At 40.6% G+C, this 14,121-nt stretch overlaps 1 protein-coding gene across 2 annotated transcripts in view; it reads right to left on the minus strand.

The window, feature by feature from the left end:
* Positions 1-14,121, minus strand: part of NCAM2 (neural cell adhesion molecule 2) — a 582,026-nt gene that overhangs the window by 208,854 nt on the left and 359,051 nt on the right. For both annotated transcript variants that reach the window (XM_030579736.1, XM_030579747.1), the window contains exon 8: positions 967-1,112. In XM_030579736.1, the coding sequence (XP_030435596.1) occupies positions 967-1,112 (146 nt within the window). The remainder of the gene's footprint in view (positions 1-966; positions 1,113-14,121) is intronic.

Genomic DNA, 14,121 nt, shown 5'->3' on the forward strand with positions numbered 1-14,121 from the left:
TCTCTAACTGAAGTGGCTACTACAATTGCTCAGCTCTGCTTCCTGTACTCAATATTCTCATTTTTGCCACCAATCAAGATGCCATGTCACTCCCTTCAAATGAAGCAGAGAAACTCCAAAATGTACATGAAAAAAGAAAAAAAAATATCAGCAAGCAAATGGCATTGTGAAACCACTGAAAGGGAAATTGTTAAATATTTGACTGTGGCCCTGCTCCTGCTCCTATTGCAATCAGCTGGAGTCTTGCCATTGACTTGATTAGGGGTAAAATTATGCCTTTTTTCTAATACCTCTTTGCCCTTCACCACTCCCCTCCTGCATAGTTCTTGTTCCCACAATAGCTGCCATCTATTTATGTTTTTGTTTATACCGGAAGAACCTTATCCTTTCCCATCCCATTCAGTTATGAAAGAAAACACTGTAGAAACAAATGTATTGCAGTTATGGTGGGGTGAAGAGTCTCTCTCAGCTGTATGAAGGAAAGTTGGGAGCAAAAGACAAAAATGAGGAGAGAAGAATAGATAAAAGGAGTAAAGAAAAGGTGCAAAATGTTTAGGACGAAGTTTTCAAAAATGTTCTTCATTATGGCTGTCTCAATTTTTGGGTCCCCAACTTTGGACACCTACAGTTTGATTTTCAGAATTGCTGGGCACCTAAAGCTCCACATGTCTCCAGATGGGCACCAAGAACCCCAAATTAGAGGACATCTTTAAAAGTTTAGCTCTAATTTTTGACAGTTCAACTTTTAGTAATTTGACAGCATATTTTGTTTCATATTTTCATTTAAAATGTTAGGATTTTATACTACAGTGCTACGACCTTGTAAACATAAAGCATCCCCCAGTTCTAATAGAAGCCTATCAATTGTTTTCTACATTATTTTTCTACTTATTAAAAAAAAAGACAATACACATTTAGACTTTTTATCTCTAATCCTATAGAAACATACATGAAAGGCTGTTTTACCTTGTCACCTTCAGAAAAAGTTATTCCATCGATGGCTCTTTTCCAAGTAATTTCTGGGACAGGTTCTCCTTCTGCCTCACATATCAGTGTTGTTTGACCATTTTCAAATGTGGTTTCATTTTTAAGATGTATTATCTGAGGCTGTACTGTTAAAAGCATAAATTATATTACTCACTGTGCATCAGAAACATTATATAGCAGTCTGTTTTTAAATGTCCTTTTTGTTTTAAAAGTTCATTCATGTTTACTCCATTCGGATTATCAGCAGCACTATTTCAAAATCCATGGGACAACATAGCAAAATGAACTGCAGAGTGGGACTTATTTTTTAAAACACTGTAGGTCAAAATTGAATACAGACTTTGCATTATTATCAAGTTAAATACAAAAAAACAAACAAATAGCATGAATGTAATATTAAGGCAGAGAAATCAAGCACTCAGGTGTGCAGACATGAAATGTTCAAGCTGAAATCTCAACTTTACTTCTGCTCCTTTGTACTTATGCCTTAAAACACTGATATTGAAATGATCCTGAGTTTGAGACCTGCTCTACACTTTAAATTTAAATTGAACTAGCAGTGTATCTTAGGGGGTATGAAAATTTCACATGCTTGAGTGCCACAGTTAAGCCAACTTAGCTCCCAGGATAGACATGGCTAGGTAAATGGAATGATTATTTCACTGACCTAGTTACTGCAATTTAGGGAGATGAATTACCTATATTGACAGAAAAAGCGATTTTATTGCTGTAGACCGCAGCTGTGCCATGGTAGTACCTGTTGTGCAGCCATGCCCTGAGATCACTCAGATATTAAGACAGACCAATGCCCTATACTACATTAACTTGAATCAGTCTAAATCTTTTAGCTTGCTGAATTTAACCTTTTATAACTGCAAAACAATTTAAACAATTTTCTCCAAACTGAGGCCTTGATCCTGAAGAGATCCATGCAGGTGGACTCTTGACAACTGAAAATCCACATGGATGCAAAAGTCCATATGCATGGACAACATTACAGGAGCAGAGCCTTTACTAATGCTAAATTATTGTGTACTAAAGCCTCAGTCAGAATACAAGTCCCATTGTGCTCGGTGCTGTAAAAACACAGTTCCTGTCCCAAAGAGCACATTTTAAAAAGATAAAAAACAAACATACAAAAACAGACAAAGGTTGGGGGAAAGGGATACAACATATAAGCAAAGTGATTAAGATAAAGATGGTCACACATCTTATTTCCATTTTTTTCTATATATTTATACTATTATTAGGATTTTGCTCAGTCTTCCACACACACACAAATCATCTTGAAGCAAAGAGTAAAGCATGAAAAATTTTAGCCTGATAGTTGAATAGTTTAGAAAGTAATGTGTTAGAAAACAAAATTGTTTCAAAAAATATTTCTGTGATTTCCCCTAACTATAGTGGTCACTGCTGTCTATTGCTACCGTCCCATACAGCCTCTTTTAAGGACAACACAAGCAGTTATAGTGGTGACATACACTGCTGTGTCAAGTATATTTGACAAAGTTAACAAATTTCCATACTTTAAACATTTGCTGCTTATTTTGGGACAAACTCTATAGTCTTACCCTTGGTGTAACCACAATGAAGTAAATGTGATTTCATGTGGAGCAAATCAGTGAAGAATATCACCCATTATCTCTCTTTCCTGTTTATTAAATTCAGTGACCACTGGAACAATACAAGACTGTTTCATGTTAAAATTTTAGATATGGAACTACCTATAAATAAATGAATAAATAAATAAATTCTGTTTCTACTAAGGCTGTTTGCATCCATGCAGGAAGAAGATAAGACATGGTCAAAAGTTTAGGGGCATGAAATAGGGGCAGGTCACTATTATTACTTCATTTTTAACCAGATTTTCTCAATTTGGTTCTTAATGCAAAATGTGGTATCTATGTGAGAACCACTGACCTGCATGTCATACATTCTACACAATTAGTAATTTCTGTAAAGTCAGGGCTTAAGACAGCCTCCCATAATAAAATTCTGATTTCTAACTCACGCATGCACACACTAAATTTCCACCAAAAGAAACAAATCCCCCCAACATTTTACATGGTACCTCTCATCCCCAGAACAGAGATTATTTTTAAATTAAGAAAATAATCAAAGTGAGTTGTAAAATTACAGTGTTTAAAAACTTTCTATGCCAGTAAAAAATTGAAGATCCCCTTAACTTTTCTGTCTCATCATAGCTCCAGAAAGGCTTACACTGCAAACTTCAGTTCTGTTTAATTTAGTTTCCGTTGCTGAGAAGTACCTTTTAGGGTTTCTGCAGGAAGTTAGCGGGAGAGTTATAAAATTGTTTCATATTAAAAAAAATATTATAAGAATGTTGTTTACATAGCCGAGCACACTAAGCTAGAAAATGCCAAATTTAAGGTTGCCTCTTTACCTTAATTCACTTCACCTTTTCATATGCATTATAATAATTCAATTATATGATCACATACTACTTGTTTACAGGATTTCTGGCTACATCAGCACATAGCATCATAAAATATCAGGGTTGGATGGGACCTCAAGAGTTTAATCTAGTCCAACTCCCTGTTCAAAACAGGACCAATCCCCAGATAGATTTTTACCCCACTTCCTTCAATGGCCCCATCAAAGATTGAACTCACCATACTGGGTTTAGGAGGCCAATGCTCAAACCACCGAGCTACCCCTCTCTCCAATAGGCTGGATAGTGCTTCAGAAATAAGACAGATGTTCAGTTTTCTTGTTATGCTCATCTGCATGTGACCCCCATAGAATGTAAGATCTATGAGCTTTACGGTCATAGTGGGTCAGAGCAAAGATCTGTCCAGCCCATTATCCTGTCTGCCGACACTGGCCAATGCCAGGTGCCCCAGAGGGAGTGAACCTAACAGGTAATGATCAAGTGATCTCTCTCCTGCCATCCATCTCCACCCTCTGACAAACAGAGGGTAGGGGCACCATTCCTCACCCACCCATACATTAGTAAATGCACACTAATTAAGCCTTACACTGAATATGGAATTATTAATTTCATCATGGACTTTTCTCTGGTGTTCAGAAGTACTTGAGTGCATCAAACATTAGTTAATTTACTTTCACAACTTGCTTGAGAGATAGGAGAGTATTAATATTACCATTTAACAGATGGGAAAACTAAAACAGAGTATTTTATCTAATGCCAGTGAGTAAATATGTGACAGAGCCAGGGTAAGAACTCAGGATGAGCTCTAATTTTAAACTTGTGCTCATTCCTTCAGACCACACTGCCTTAGGTAATGAACCTCCACAGCTCCCATTAACTTTAGTTGCAATTGTGATTCTGCTTTAGGCAACTTGCCCGTATTGCATTATAAAGGAATTCTGCTGCAGATCTAGGGACCAAAAGAAGTTCTCTTGGATGGCAATCAATTACCTTAATTACAAGACTATCCTTTCTCTTCTTAGAGTCCTTTGATTCATTCTCTTCCCACATTCTAGCTTCCAAAGTAAATGAGACAGGGGTCCTCTAGCCTTATTCACTAAACAATCCTGGTTCATTCTCACAACACCATTGATCTTGTATACTGAATAAGGCAGGAGTTCTGTTGGAAAAAATAGTGTGTGATCATATAACTGAAGGTTGTACCTTGATGCATATGCAACAGCAGGCAAATTTATGGTTGTCCTAGTTACCTTAATTTTGGCCTCTTTTATGTTTGAAATTGGACTTTGCAACTTTAACATTCTTTTAAGAGATTGTAGTATTTTGCATGTAGTGTTTTCCTAGTTTTTTTTTTAACCCTCAAATTGCATCCTGTAGAACCATACTGACCCTCCCATCGCTCCACAGCACAGGCCTTTACAAATTGAGCTAAGGAGGTAACCAATAGCAGCAATATGCTGTTATCTTCGGTATAAACCAGTCACTAGGTAAAACATTTTACTATTGGTTTGCACAAGTATTTGTTGGACAGGAGAAAAATATTAGATTGTATTACTGGCTTAGGAGGGGAATGCTGTCCAGTGGTTACAAATAGCTAAGCCAAGTACCCAGAACTACTTCAGCAGAGCAGTGTCACTAAGTGGGTGGATAATACTTGTCTGCTTCTTAAAGTATGTGTTAGGAGGCCTTGCCCAATAACAAGAACCGTGAAGTGCACAGAAGTAACACCAGTCAGTGGAAGAACTGAGACTGGAACTCATAATTTCCTCTTGGCCACCGACACAGCGCATCCTGAGCTAGCCCAATGCTGCCAGTCATGAGTTCAAACCTTTGAGTGAAAGCCAAAAATGAGAGATTGTAAAAAATTATAAACTGCAGTGGGGGACTTTTTTCCATTCCTCTCTCTGGACTTATTACTTTTTAGGAGAAGTTCCCACTGCCAATATCTATATTTCCTTTCTGGTTGAAAATTCAACCTTAAATGTATATACAAATATGCCCTCCTGCCCCACAATACTACTCAGAAGGTTGGGAGTTACTCTCTTCTAACTTCTATGGTGGGAGACATGCCATTCTATTGCTCTCAAAATTCAGGCTCTGCCACCCTCCTGCTTCCTTCCCCATCCACCAACCCCTTTTCTTCACAATCTCATTCTGTCACATTTTCCAAATGTGATCTCTTGGTCTCTTTATGCCTAAAAGTATCTGTGGCTGATAACGGGTGCACCTGATTAAGTGCTAAACATGGTCTAGCTGCCAGACATAGCCAGTATAATTTCAGAAAAATGGGTTCAAACAAGGCTTCATTTTCTTGCATCTAACAGACTCTCTACCACCCCACCACATCCCCCTGTCCCTATTTATTCCCCAGTCTCCATTCCTGATCCCTCTACATTCCCTATCACTATCTCTACTCACATTCTTTATACCCTCCACATCCTGCACCCCTGCTATCACTCATCTTCCAGATCCCCACCTCAGTTTCAGGTCCTGCAGTTGAACATTCCCCTTTTGTCCACCTGGATCACATGAATAGTGACTAAAGGGCCACACTCTTTCTGAACGGCAGGATGGCTTTTGCCTCATTGGAAAAAAGGGGACGTGGTGGCCAACTTTACTAAGGGAATCCTCACTTTATCAGCTAACGCTGTAGGGAAATGATGGCCATCTTGGCTGAGGGCAGCCTTTGGCTTCCATCCCATTTACAAGAATGAGAGATGTTTTCATTTTGGCTAAGGGCAAAACTGCGTCTTTGAAGATAGAAGAAAATCATGTTAAATCTCAAAATAATTCCCATCTACCACTCTCCTATTCCTTTTCTATAAGAAAGAAATAAAGCTTGATCTTCATTAATTACAGAGCTAACCTTACAAATTGTGTGTGCCCTCCTTTTGAAGTTATTCGGATTAGCATATCAATATTTTCCAAAATTTATGCATGACAAACAATTCAATTTTCCCAAAGGAATGCATGCTCTAAACCTTACATGTAAAAAGCCTTGATCCTTACAAGCTCTACTATTCTTAAAGACCTTCTTTCAGCGGGTCACTATAAGAGGAAAACATTCAGCTTGACATTTTAGACACAAGAAGCTGACATTTAACAGACTAACCATTGATTAATCATGGAATATTCCTAGCTGACAATTATTACTAAGAGGAAGGAGAAAAGCTTGAAAGGGAAAAAGGGATACTATTTCATTGCCCTGTTTTTATAGGCCATAAGATCATAATTCACTATTGAACTAAAGGTCTGCAATGTATTATGGTAGTTGGTTAACTTTTAATTATACAGGTAGGATAATAAGATAGTATTTTTAAAAAAATGACAGCTATGAATCTATGCAACAATGAGGTACCAGGAGTTATGTGGAGAGGAAAACTAGAACAGACTTTTAAATCTGTAAATGTTCTCTCTCTGATTGGACACAGCCATTCTCAAATTAAATTGATATTTGCTTATAGTACTATTGACCAGACAAGCAACCAATGGCATTAAAGAATTGTGGTGTCAATCCAGGCAAGCCATTAATTAAATTATGGAATCTTGGGATGCCAATCCAGAAAGGTTGAAGGTTTATATTAACATAAACATAAGTGCTTTTATTGTAAGTAAAGCACTTACAATAAAATGTATTAACAACCAACGATCTTGCTGAGATCTCTGTCTGCAACGAAAGAAGATTCAGGAAAGAAAGGACTTGCATGCAAGCTTAGTTAAAATGAAAATTGTTATGCAGAAAACAAAATGGACAGTCCCCTATAAGAAAAAAAAATATTTCACAAATGGGACACTAACAAAGGGACTAAACATCCATCAGAGAAATAACATTTAAAAGGTAAGAAATAATGTCTGTTGTCTGAGCAGTCAAGGTCAGTCACTAGATAAGATCTATGTAGTATTTTATCAATACATAAAGGTTATATTATTCCTCCAGAACATAAAGTTTAATCTAAAGAATGATAAGTGTCCATCAGAAGTATTAATGGAAGATTATACGGAACCTTTTCTAGTCTGTGACACTAGTTTCCATATCTACTCACTTAAAATTAAATGTTGGGTTTGTTTTTGTTTGCTTTGTTTTTTTCAGCTTTTAGGATTCAGGTTTTCAAGCTTTTCTCTGCAAAAGAATGAGGGTTAGAAACTTTATTTTTAAGATGAGATTCTCACATAATCCAATAACTCTAGGAGGTAGCACTTTAAGAAAAATACCAAATATTGCAAGACTAATAATAAAAATCACAAGACTTGGCAATACTGTAAGGCTGTTGCTTGTCCTTTTCCTTACTGTCTTCAAAAGAGCCCCCAGTTTTACCCAGGGTCAGAAAGTTCTTGGAGGATCTTCAGACAAGAGGTTAATACAGAGCTGCCCAGAGGATTCAGGGGACCTGGGGCAAAGCAATTTCAGGGGCCCCTTCCATAAAAGAAAGTTGCAATACTACAGAATACTATATTCTCCTGGGGGCCCCTGCCGGGCCCGGGGCCTGGGGCAAATTGCTCCACTCCCCTCCCTGCCCCCCGGCAGCCCTGGGTTAATAAGACTCAGGACTAGGAAAATGTTTAAGAACAGAAACATTGCTGCTTCTGGAAAGAACTACCTCAAGCCAGCTAATCATAAAGATATAGCAAAACTGCAACCACCTCTGCTTCCAGAATGGACTGTGAGTTTGGTAAATATACTGCAGGTCAATAAGAAGCCAAAGAAGACACAGAACTACTTGAGATGCAAGTTCTTGAGACAGCATTGTAGGTTCCAAGGTAATCAGGACTTACAGACACACTTTTAAGGAAGGACTGACTTGGACAAATCTATCTTGAATCCATGGGCCATGCGGGAACAGTCTCCTTCTTAGTAATTCTTCAATATCAAATTAATGCAGCAGGTATCTAAGACTTCCTTTTCTGAGAGCACTGATATCTCTGTCTCTAGAGCAAGGCATACTGGACTGTAACATTTTTTAATCTCTTTTCTAGGACAACGAGAGAGAGAGAGAGGAAGGCAGATAGGGTGACCAGACAGGATGGGGGGATGGAGGGTAATAGGAGCTTATAAGAAAAAAAACCAAAAATCGGGACTCTCTCTATAAAATCAGGACATCTGGTCACCCTAGAGGCAGAGGAGTAATAGGGAAGGCAAGAGGTAAATTTGGAAAATATATAAACTATGGGTGACAAAAGACCTTAGCCAGCTCATGTAATTAGATAGGTTGTATTGCAGGTGGCAATTGATGCTGAGTGGAATGAATTGGGTCAGTGGTAGTTAGAAAGATGTTCCTTACAGCACGCACAGGCCTAGCCACTGGTCCCCCTGCCTCTGGTACAGAACACTTTTGTTTTGTGGGAATGATAAATACCTCATAGTAGATTTAGGATATTGATAACTCTTTGGTGTGCAGAGTTCACTTTTCTCCTCTGTAGAATGCATAGAATTCCTCCCCTGGGTAGATTTGTAGTGTTTAATCAGGGAAATTCGATTGAGTATTGATAGGTCTCTTTTTCTGAAGTTTATTAACCAATTTAATACATATAGAGAAAAGATTATCCATTTGTATCCACTATAAAGGCTTAGATCAGCATGGATGGTAAGTCTGGAGATAATGAAAGAAGTGGGGGGAAGAATCATGTCCCAAAGGGAAAATCCCATTTTAGCGCTACTGCAGCGTATCTATTTAGTCCTGAAATCCATGGGTAGCTGAGGCTCCTTCTTGCAAAATGCCTTCAGTGCAATGGATTTGGAATATGTTGGGTTATGTCTAACTAATGTAGAATAGGAGATGGTAGTTGCATCCTCTCACTTGCCTGAAGAAACAGGGAGAAAGCAATAGCAGTAATATGTTCTCTCCAACACTGCCGTGCGTCTCTTCTGCTTAAGGACAATTGCCAGGAACTGTGTAATGGCAATGAAAGCTTTGCTAAGTCTCTTGCACGTTGAATTGATAAACATTGGTTATTCTATCTTCCTTTCAGGTATAACTTTTAAGCAGCACTTTGTTAAAAAAATGATAGAGTTGGCAAAAAAAAGTTCTATCTTAAAGTTTTGAAATTAACGGAACCAATCGTTGAAAACAGAACTCCTTTGGAGTCTAGTGTCCGTTTTTATTGGAGAACAGGAATTGAAGTCTATAATCAACTCTTTTTCTTTCCCAAGACTTTGGTGTAAATGGAATTCTGATAAAATCTGTTGACAATAGCAAAAATGGAGGGAGCTGCAAACATGCAGAATGGCAGACTCAAACTGCCAAGTGACCTAGTCAGGTAACAGCAAGGATGTCCGTGAGCAACAAAAGAAGAAATAATAGAAACAAAATTTAAGTCCTGTACCCAGAGAGGAAATAAGCATCACTGATACAAAGCATGGGCACATATGTAATTAGAGTTAGTATTTTTTTTAATCTAGTCCCATTAACATACTTATGTTAGGTAAGCAAATATTGCAGTCCCCAAATTTGAGAATTAATGATTCAGAGAAGGGGCTTAGGTCTATATAAGAGGATGGAGAGTTTTGCAGGCGTGCTCTAGGGGGTTGAGCTTTGTGGGCTGACACGGAGTTTAGCAGGTAATTAGTACTTATGCTCTTGTAATATGTTAGGGAACCTACAGCTTTTGGGCAGTCACCTCCATACATATACACCACACAGAGACAGAGATAATGGCCTAGACAGATAAAAAGTAGAACTGTACGGTAAGATTGAAAAGAATGAGGCTTAGTTTATGACAAGAAAGGAGATAAACAGAAAAATAAAATATTTTAAATCAGTATGTAACTAGGACTGTCCAGATAGCAGAAATAGTGGACATGACAAAAACAGAAAATAGAAAAAAAAAATCAGTTAACACCCATGTTTCCCTGCAGGTGTGGAAGGATCAAATAGAAATGAATTTATAGCAAAAACCTTGGCACAAGTCTTAAACATTAATTTGGACGAGACCTCCTGGATGGCATTGAATATCAATATAGAGCGACACTATGGCAGGAAAACAGAATGACAGAGAAACATTACTAAGACTGGCTCATGATCAGATTCTCTATGAGGGAAATAGCATGTTTCTGATATTTTCCTGATATAAGCCTCATCACAAAGAACAGACACAAAATCCTAGCAGAGATAAAAAAATATTGTATTCCAGAATGTTGAGGTAGAAGTTCTGTAATCTTCCAACATTAGGATTTTATATAAGGAGAAAACATCTTTTGGGGGACTGGAAAATAGCAAATTAATTGTTGAATAAAATAAAAACTGTAGCCCATATAACAAATCCATTGCTATTGATAAGCATAGACATAGGCATATTAATTCAGAAAACACAGCATTCTAAAACCTTTACTACCCTCTCAGCTACGTCGTCTGGAGTTTAAAAGTGTGGAGTTGTAACTTATTATATTACTACTTAATCTCTATATTGCAGTAATGACAGATCAGGGCTTCATTGTGCTGCATATCCTACAAACATATATGACAGTCCCTGCCCCAAAGATCTTGCATTCCAAAGAAAAAAATAAATAACAGGTGGATGAGAGAGACAAGCAGGCAGTAGGGTTTCAAGGACAATAAAAAAAACCTGATAGGATGTTTTAGCATAGATTGCCAGTGTGCACAATTCTAAGCAGTTATCATATGTTATCTTCCTAATCAGTATCAGGCTGCAGTTTTCTGAATGAACTATGTCTTTTAAGGAAGGATTTGAAGGAGAAAAGGTGTTGTCTTTACAGATTATGACTAGGAGTTTTCTCTTTGTGTAAGGGATAACATGGAAGAAAGAGTCTTGGGGAAGAAGAGGAATATCAGGCAATCGAAGCTGGCATTGTTAGAGTGAATGCAAGGTATTGTGAAAAGGTAGTATGATAAAGTTTATGCAGATATTTGTAGGTTATGATAAGGAATTTGTGTTGGAATGCAATGATTCTCTCTTATTTCCCTCATTTCTTGGAAACAATAGAAGGATGATTATAACTGAAATATACCCAGTAGATCACATAGCTATTATGTAAGCCCATGTCATACAGGAGCCTCCTACACGTGCCAATTCAATCCCTACCTCTGGTGAGGTGCTTCTGCTTTCTGGTGGCTTGGCCACTGGGGACCTTAATTCTACTCCTCACCCCTCCCCTTGTCTGTCCCATGCTACTCTCACGCCTTTCTTGATCCCTTTCTTGGGGGATGACCTTCAGGAGGTGGTACCTGTATTCCCCTTCCTTGCTCCACTGTGTGCTGCTGTGCTCCCTCTGCCACTCACTCCCATGCAGTGACAATGCAGTGCACCTGGTGCTGCACCAGTGTTCTGCTACAATTGAGGGAGGAATGCTCATGCCCCTGCCCAAAGGCTGCAGGACTACTGATGGTGCCCAGCCAGAGGATGATTGAGAGTCTGTGGAATCAGTTGAGGCCGCAGAGCTCTCAGATTCTACCATGCTCTGGGACAAGCTGCACCTGATGCTGGCAGACACACGTGGCTCCAGGGGGAAGGTGCAGCTCACTCTCCAGCAGTGGAGGGATTTTAATCTTTTACTCTAGGCTGTGAGAGCTGTAATGGGGAAGGCAAAAGGACCATGAAACAGGATGCTGCAGCCTACCAGTGGGCCTGCAGCTTCTGCAATTCTCTGATTGCATTTGGGATCAATCACAAGTGACTGCGTGGCTCTGCAAGAGTGGGAAGCAGCTGTAGGGTGAGTCTCCACAAGTGCCAGGTATTCTTCTTCCTTTGGGCAAGGGGGTTCTCTGTGATGTTTCTGGAGGAGACTTGCACTGATTCAGTTGCCAAAGGGGACGAGGAGTACTTCAGCCACTTCACCAAGCTTTCAGGTTGGGTAGCAACCCTATTTTCCCCACATCTATTGTCCAAGATACTGGAGGTTGCCAAGGTCACGCCAGGACACCTTCTGCACCTCCAAGTCTGTGTGGAGGGGCTGATTCTCAAGCTGGTTAATATCTATGCCCTGATACTGGGCCCAGCAGTGCAGCAGGCATGAGTTCCTGGTCCTAGGTGGGGATTTCAACACGAACCTGGACCACAGTACCACCTGGGGAGACAGAAATGGACATTCACAGGAACACCACTGACTATCACTCTCTGGTGGATATCTGGTGCAACCACCACCTGGATGACTCCACCACCTTCGCTTATGTCCAGGTGGAGGACACTTGGTCATGCCCCTCAGAGTTGGACCTCATTTATATTTCCTGATTTAACATCTTGCAGGAGTACTTCTCCAGCATTAGGCTATCCCTATTCTCGCACCACCACCTGTGGGCCATGACATCAGTGACATCTCAATGTCATCTGAGAGGCTGGAGCTGGCCTACTGGCATTTCAATAACAGCCTTTTTGAGGACGTAGGCTTTGTGGCATCCTTCCAGGAGTTCTGGCTGGCCTGGCAGAAGCAGAAGCAGAGGCACATCTTTGCCTTGGCACAGAGGTGGTTGGTCTTGTCCTTCTGCAGAGTGTGTCAGGAGAAGTGGGATGAACTTTGGGCCCTCAATGACCATCTGGTCTGTGGTCCCTTCATTTGATCCTGCATCCAGCTTCTTTGGGAGATGGACTGTGGCTCCCACTTCTTCTACACCTGGAGAAAAAGAGAGGGCCAAAAAGCACATGACTTGCCTCCTGGCAGAGGACAATATCCCTCTCATGGACCCATTGGAGATATGGAGAAAGGTTAGGGCCTCCTATTCCAGCTTCTTCTCCCTAGATCTGACAGATGCCAACACCTGTGGGGTCCTGTGGGACAAACTTGTTATGGTCAGTGTAGGCAACTGCGACCAGCTAGAGCATCCTCTCACTCTGGCTGAATTCCTGGAACCCTCCAACTGATATTCACCAACAAATCTCCAGGCATTAACATGCTGACCATGGAGTTCTACCACTAGTTGAGACATTCACTGTCTGGACCTCTTCACCATCTGGGCCAAGTCCTTAGGTATCAGGGAGCTCCCCATGTCGTGCTGGCGGGCTGTGTTTGAACTGCCACCTAAGAAGGGTTACCTTCCTGACCTAAGGAACTGGCATCTCAGCCTGTGTCTCACTCTTCAACACAGACTACAAGGTCATAGCGAAAGCCATCTTGCTGGGGCTGGGGTCTCTGCTAGTAGACATGGCACACCAAAATCAGACCTCCCTCTTTGATAACCTCTATCAGGTCTGGGACTAACTCCATCTTGCGTGTCGGGATAGTCTGTCACGCCCTCTTGTCCTTGGACCAGGAGAAGGTGTTTGACAGGATAGATCACAGTTATCTCATGAGTACTCTGTGGGCATTTGGCATTGTGGGCTTTCTCCAGGCAGTGTACACTTCTGTCAAGCTCAGCTGGTTCTTGACTGAACCCATCACATATAGCTGAAGGGTACATCAGGGCTCCCCGGTGTCCAGCCAGCTCTATATCATTGGCATCGAGCCCTTCCTTTGTCTCCTGTGCAAGAGGATGATGGGATTGGTGCTGTGGGAGCCGGTTTTATGGGTGAGCCTGTCGGCAGATGCCAGCAGTGTGCTCCTCATAACCAGGAACCTGGGAAACCTGCTGTGGGTAGAGGCTTGCACCTAGGTCCTCCTTTGCCCAGGTAACAGAGCTCTGGCCTGATGGTTGGGGACAGGTGGCAGGCAAGCTCCCTACCACTCGCACTCCATGCCATCTGGTGGGGTGTGGGTCCACTGCTCTATCTTTTTTTGGCACCGATCCCTCCCCACTGGAGAACTGGCTTGAACTAGAGGCCAGCATGGCTGACTA

The sequence above is a fragment of the Gopherus evgoodei genome, chromosome 1 (genome assembly GCF_007399415.2).
Source record: "Gopherus evgoodei ecotype Sinaloan lineage chromosome 1, rGopEvg1_v1.p, whole genome shotgun sequence".
In the NCBI taxonomy this organism is placed as follows: Eukaryota; Metazoa; Chordata; order Testudines; family Testudinidae; genus Gopherus; species Gopherus evgoodei.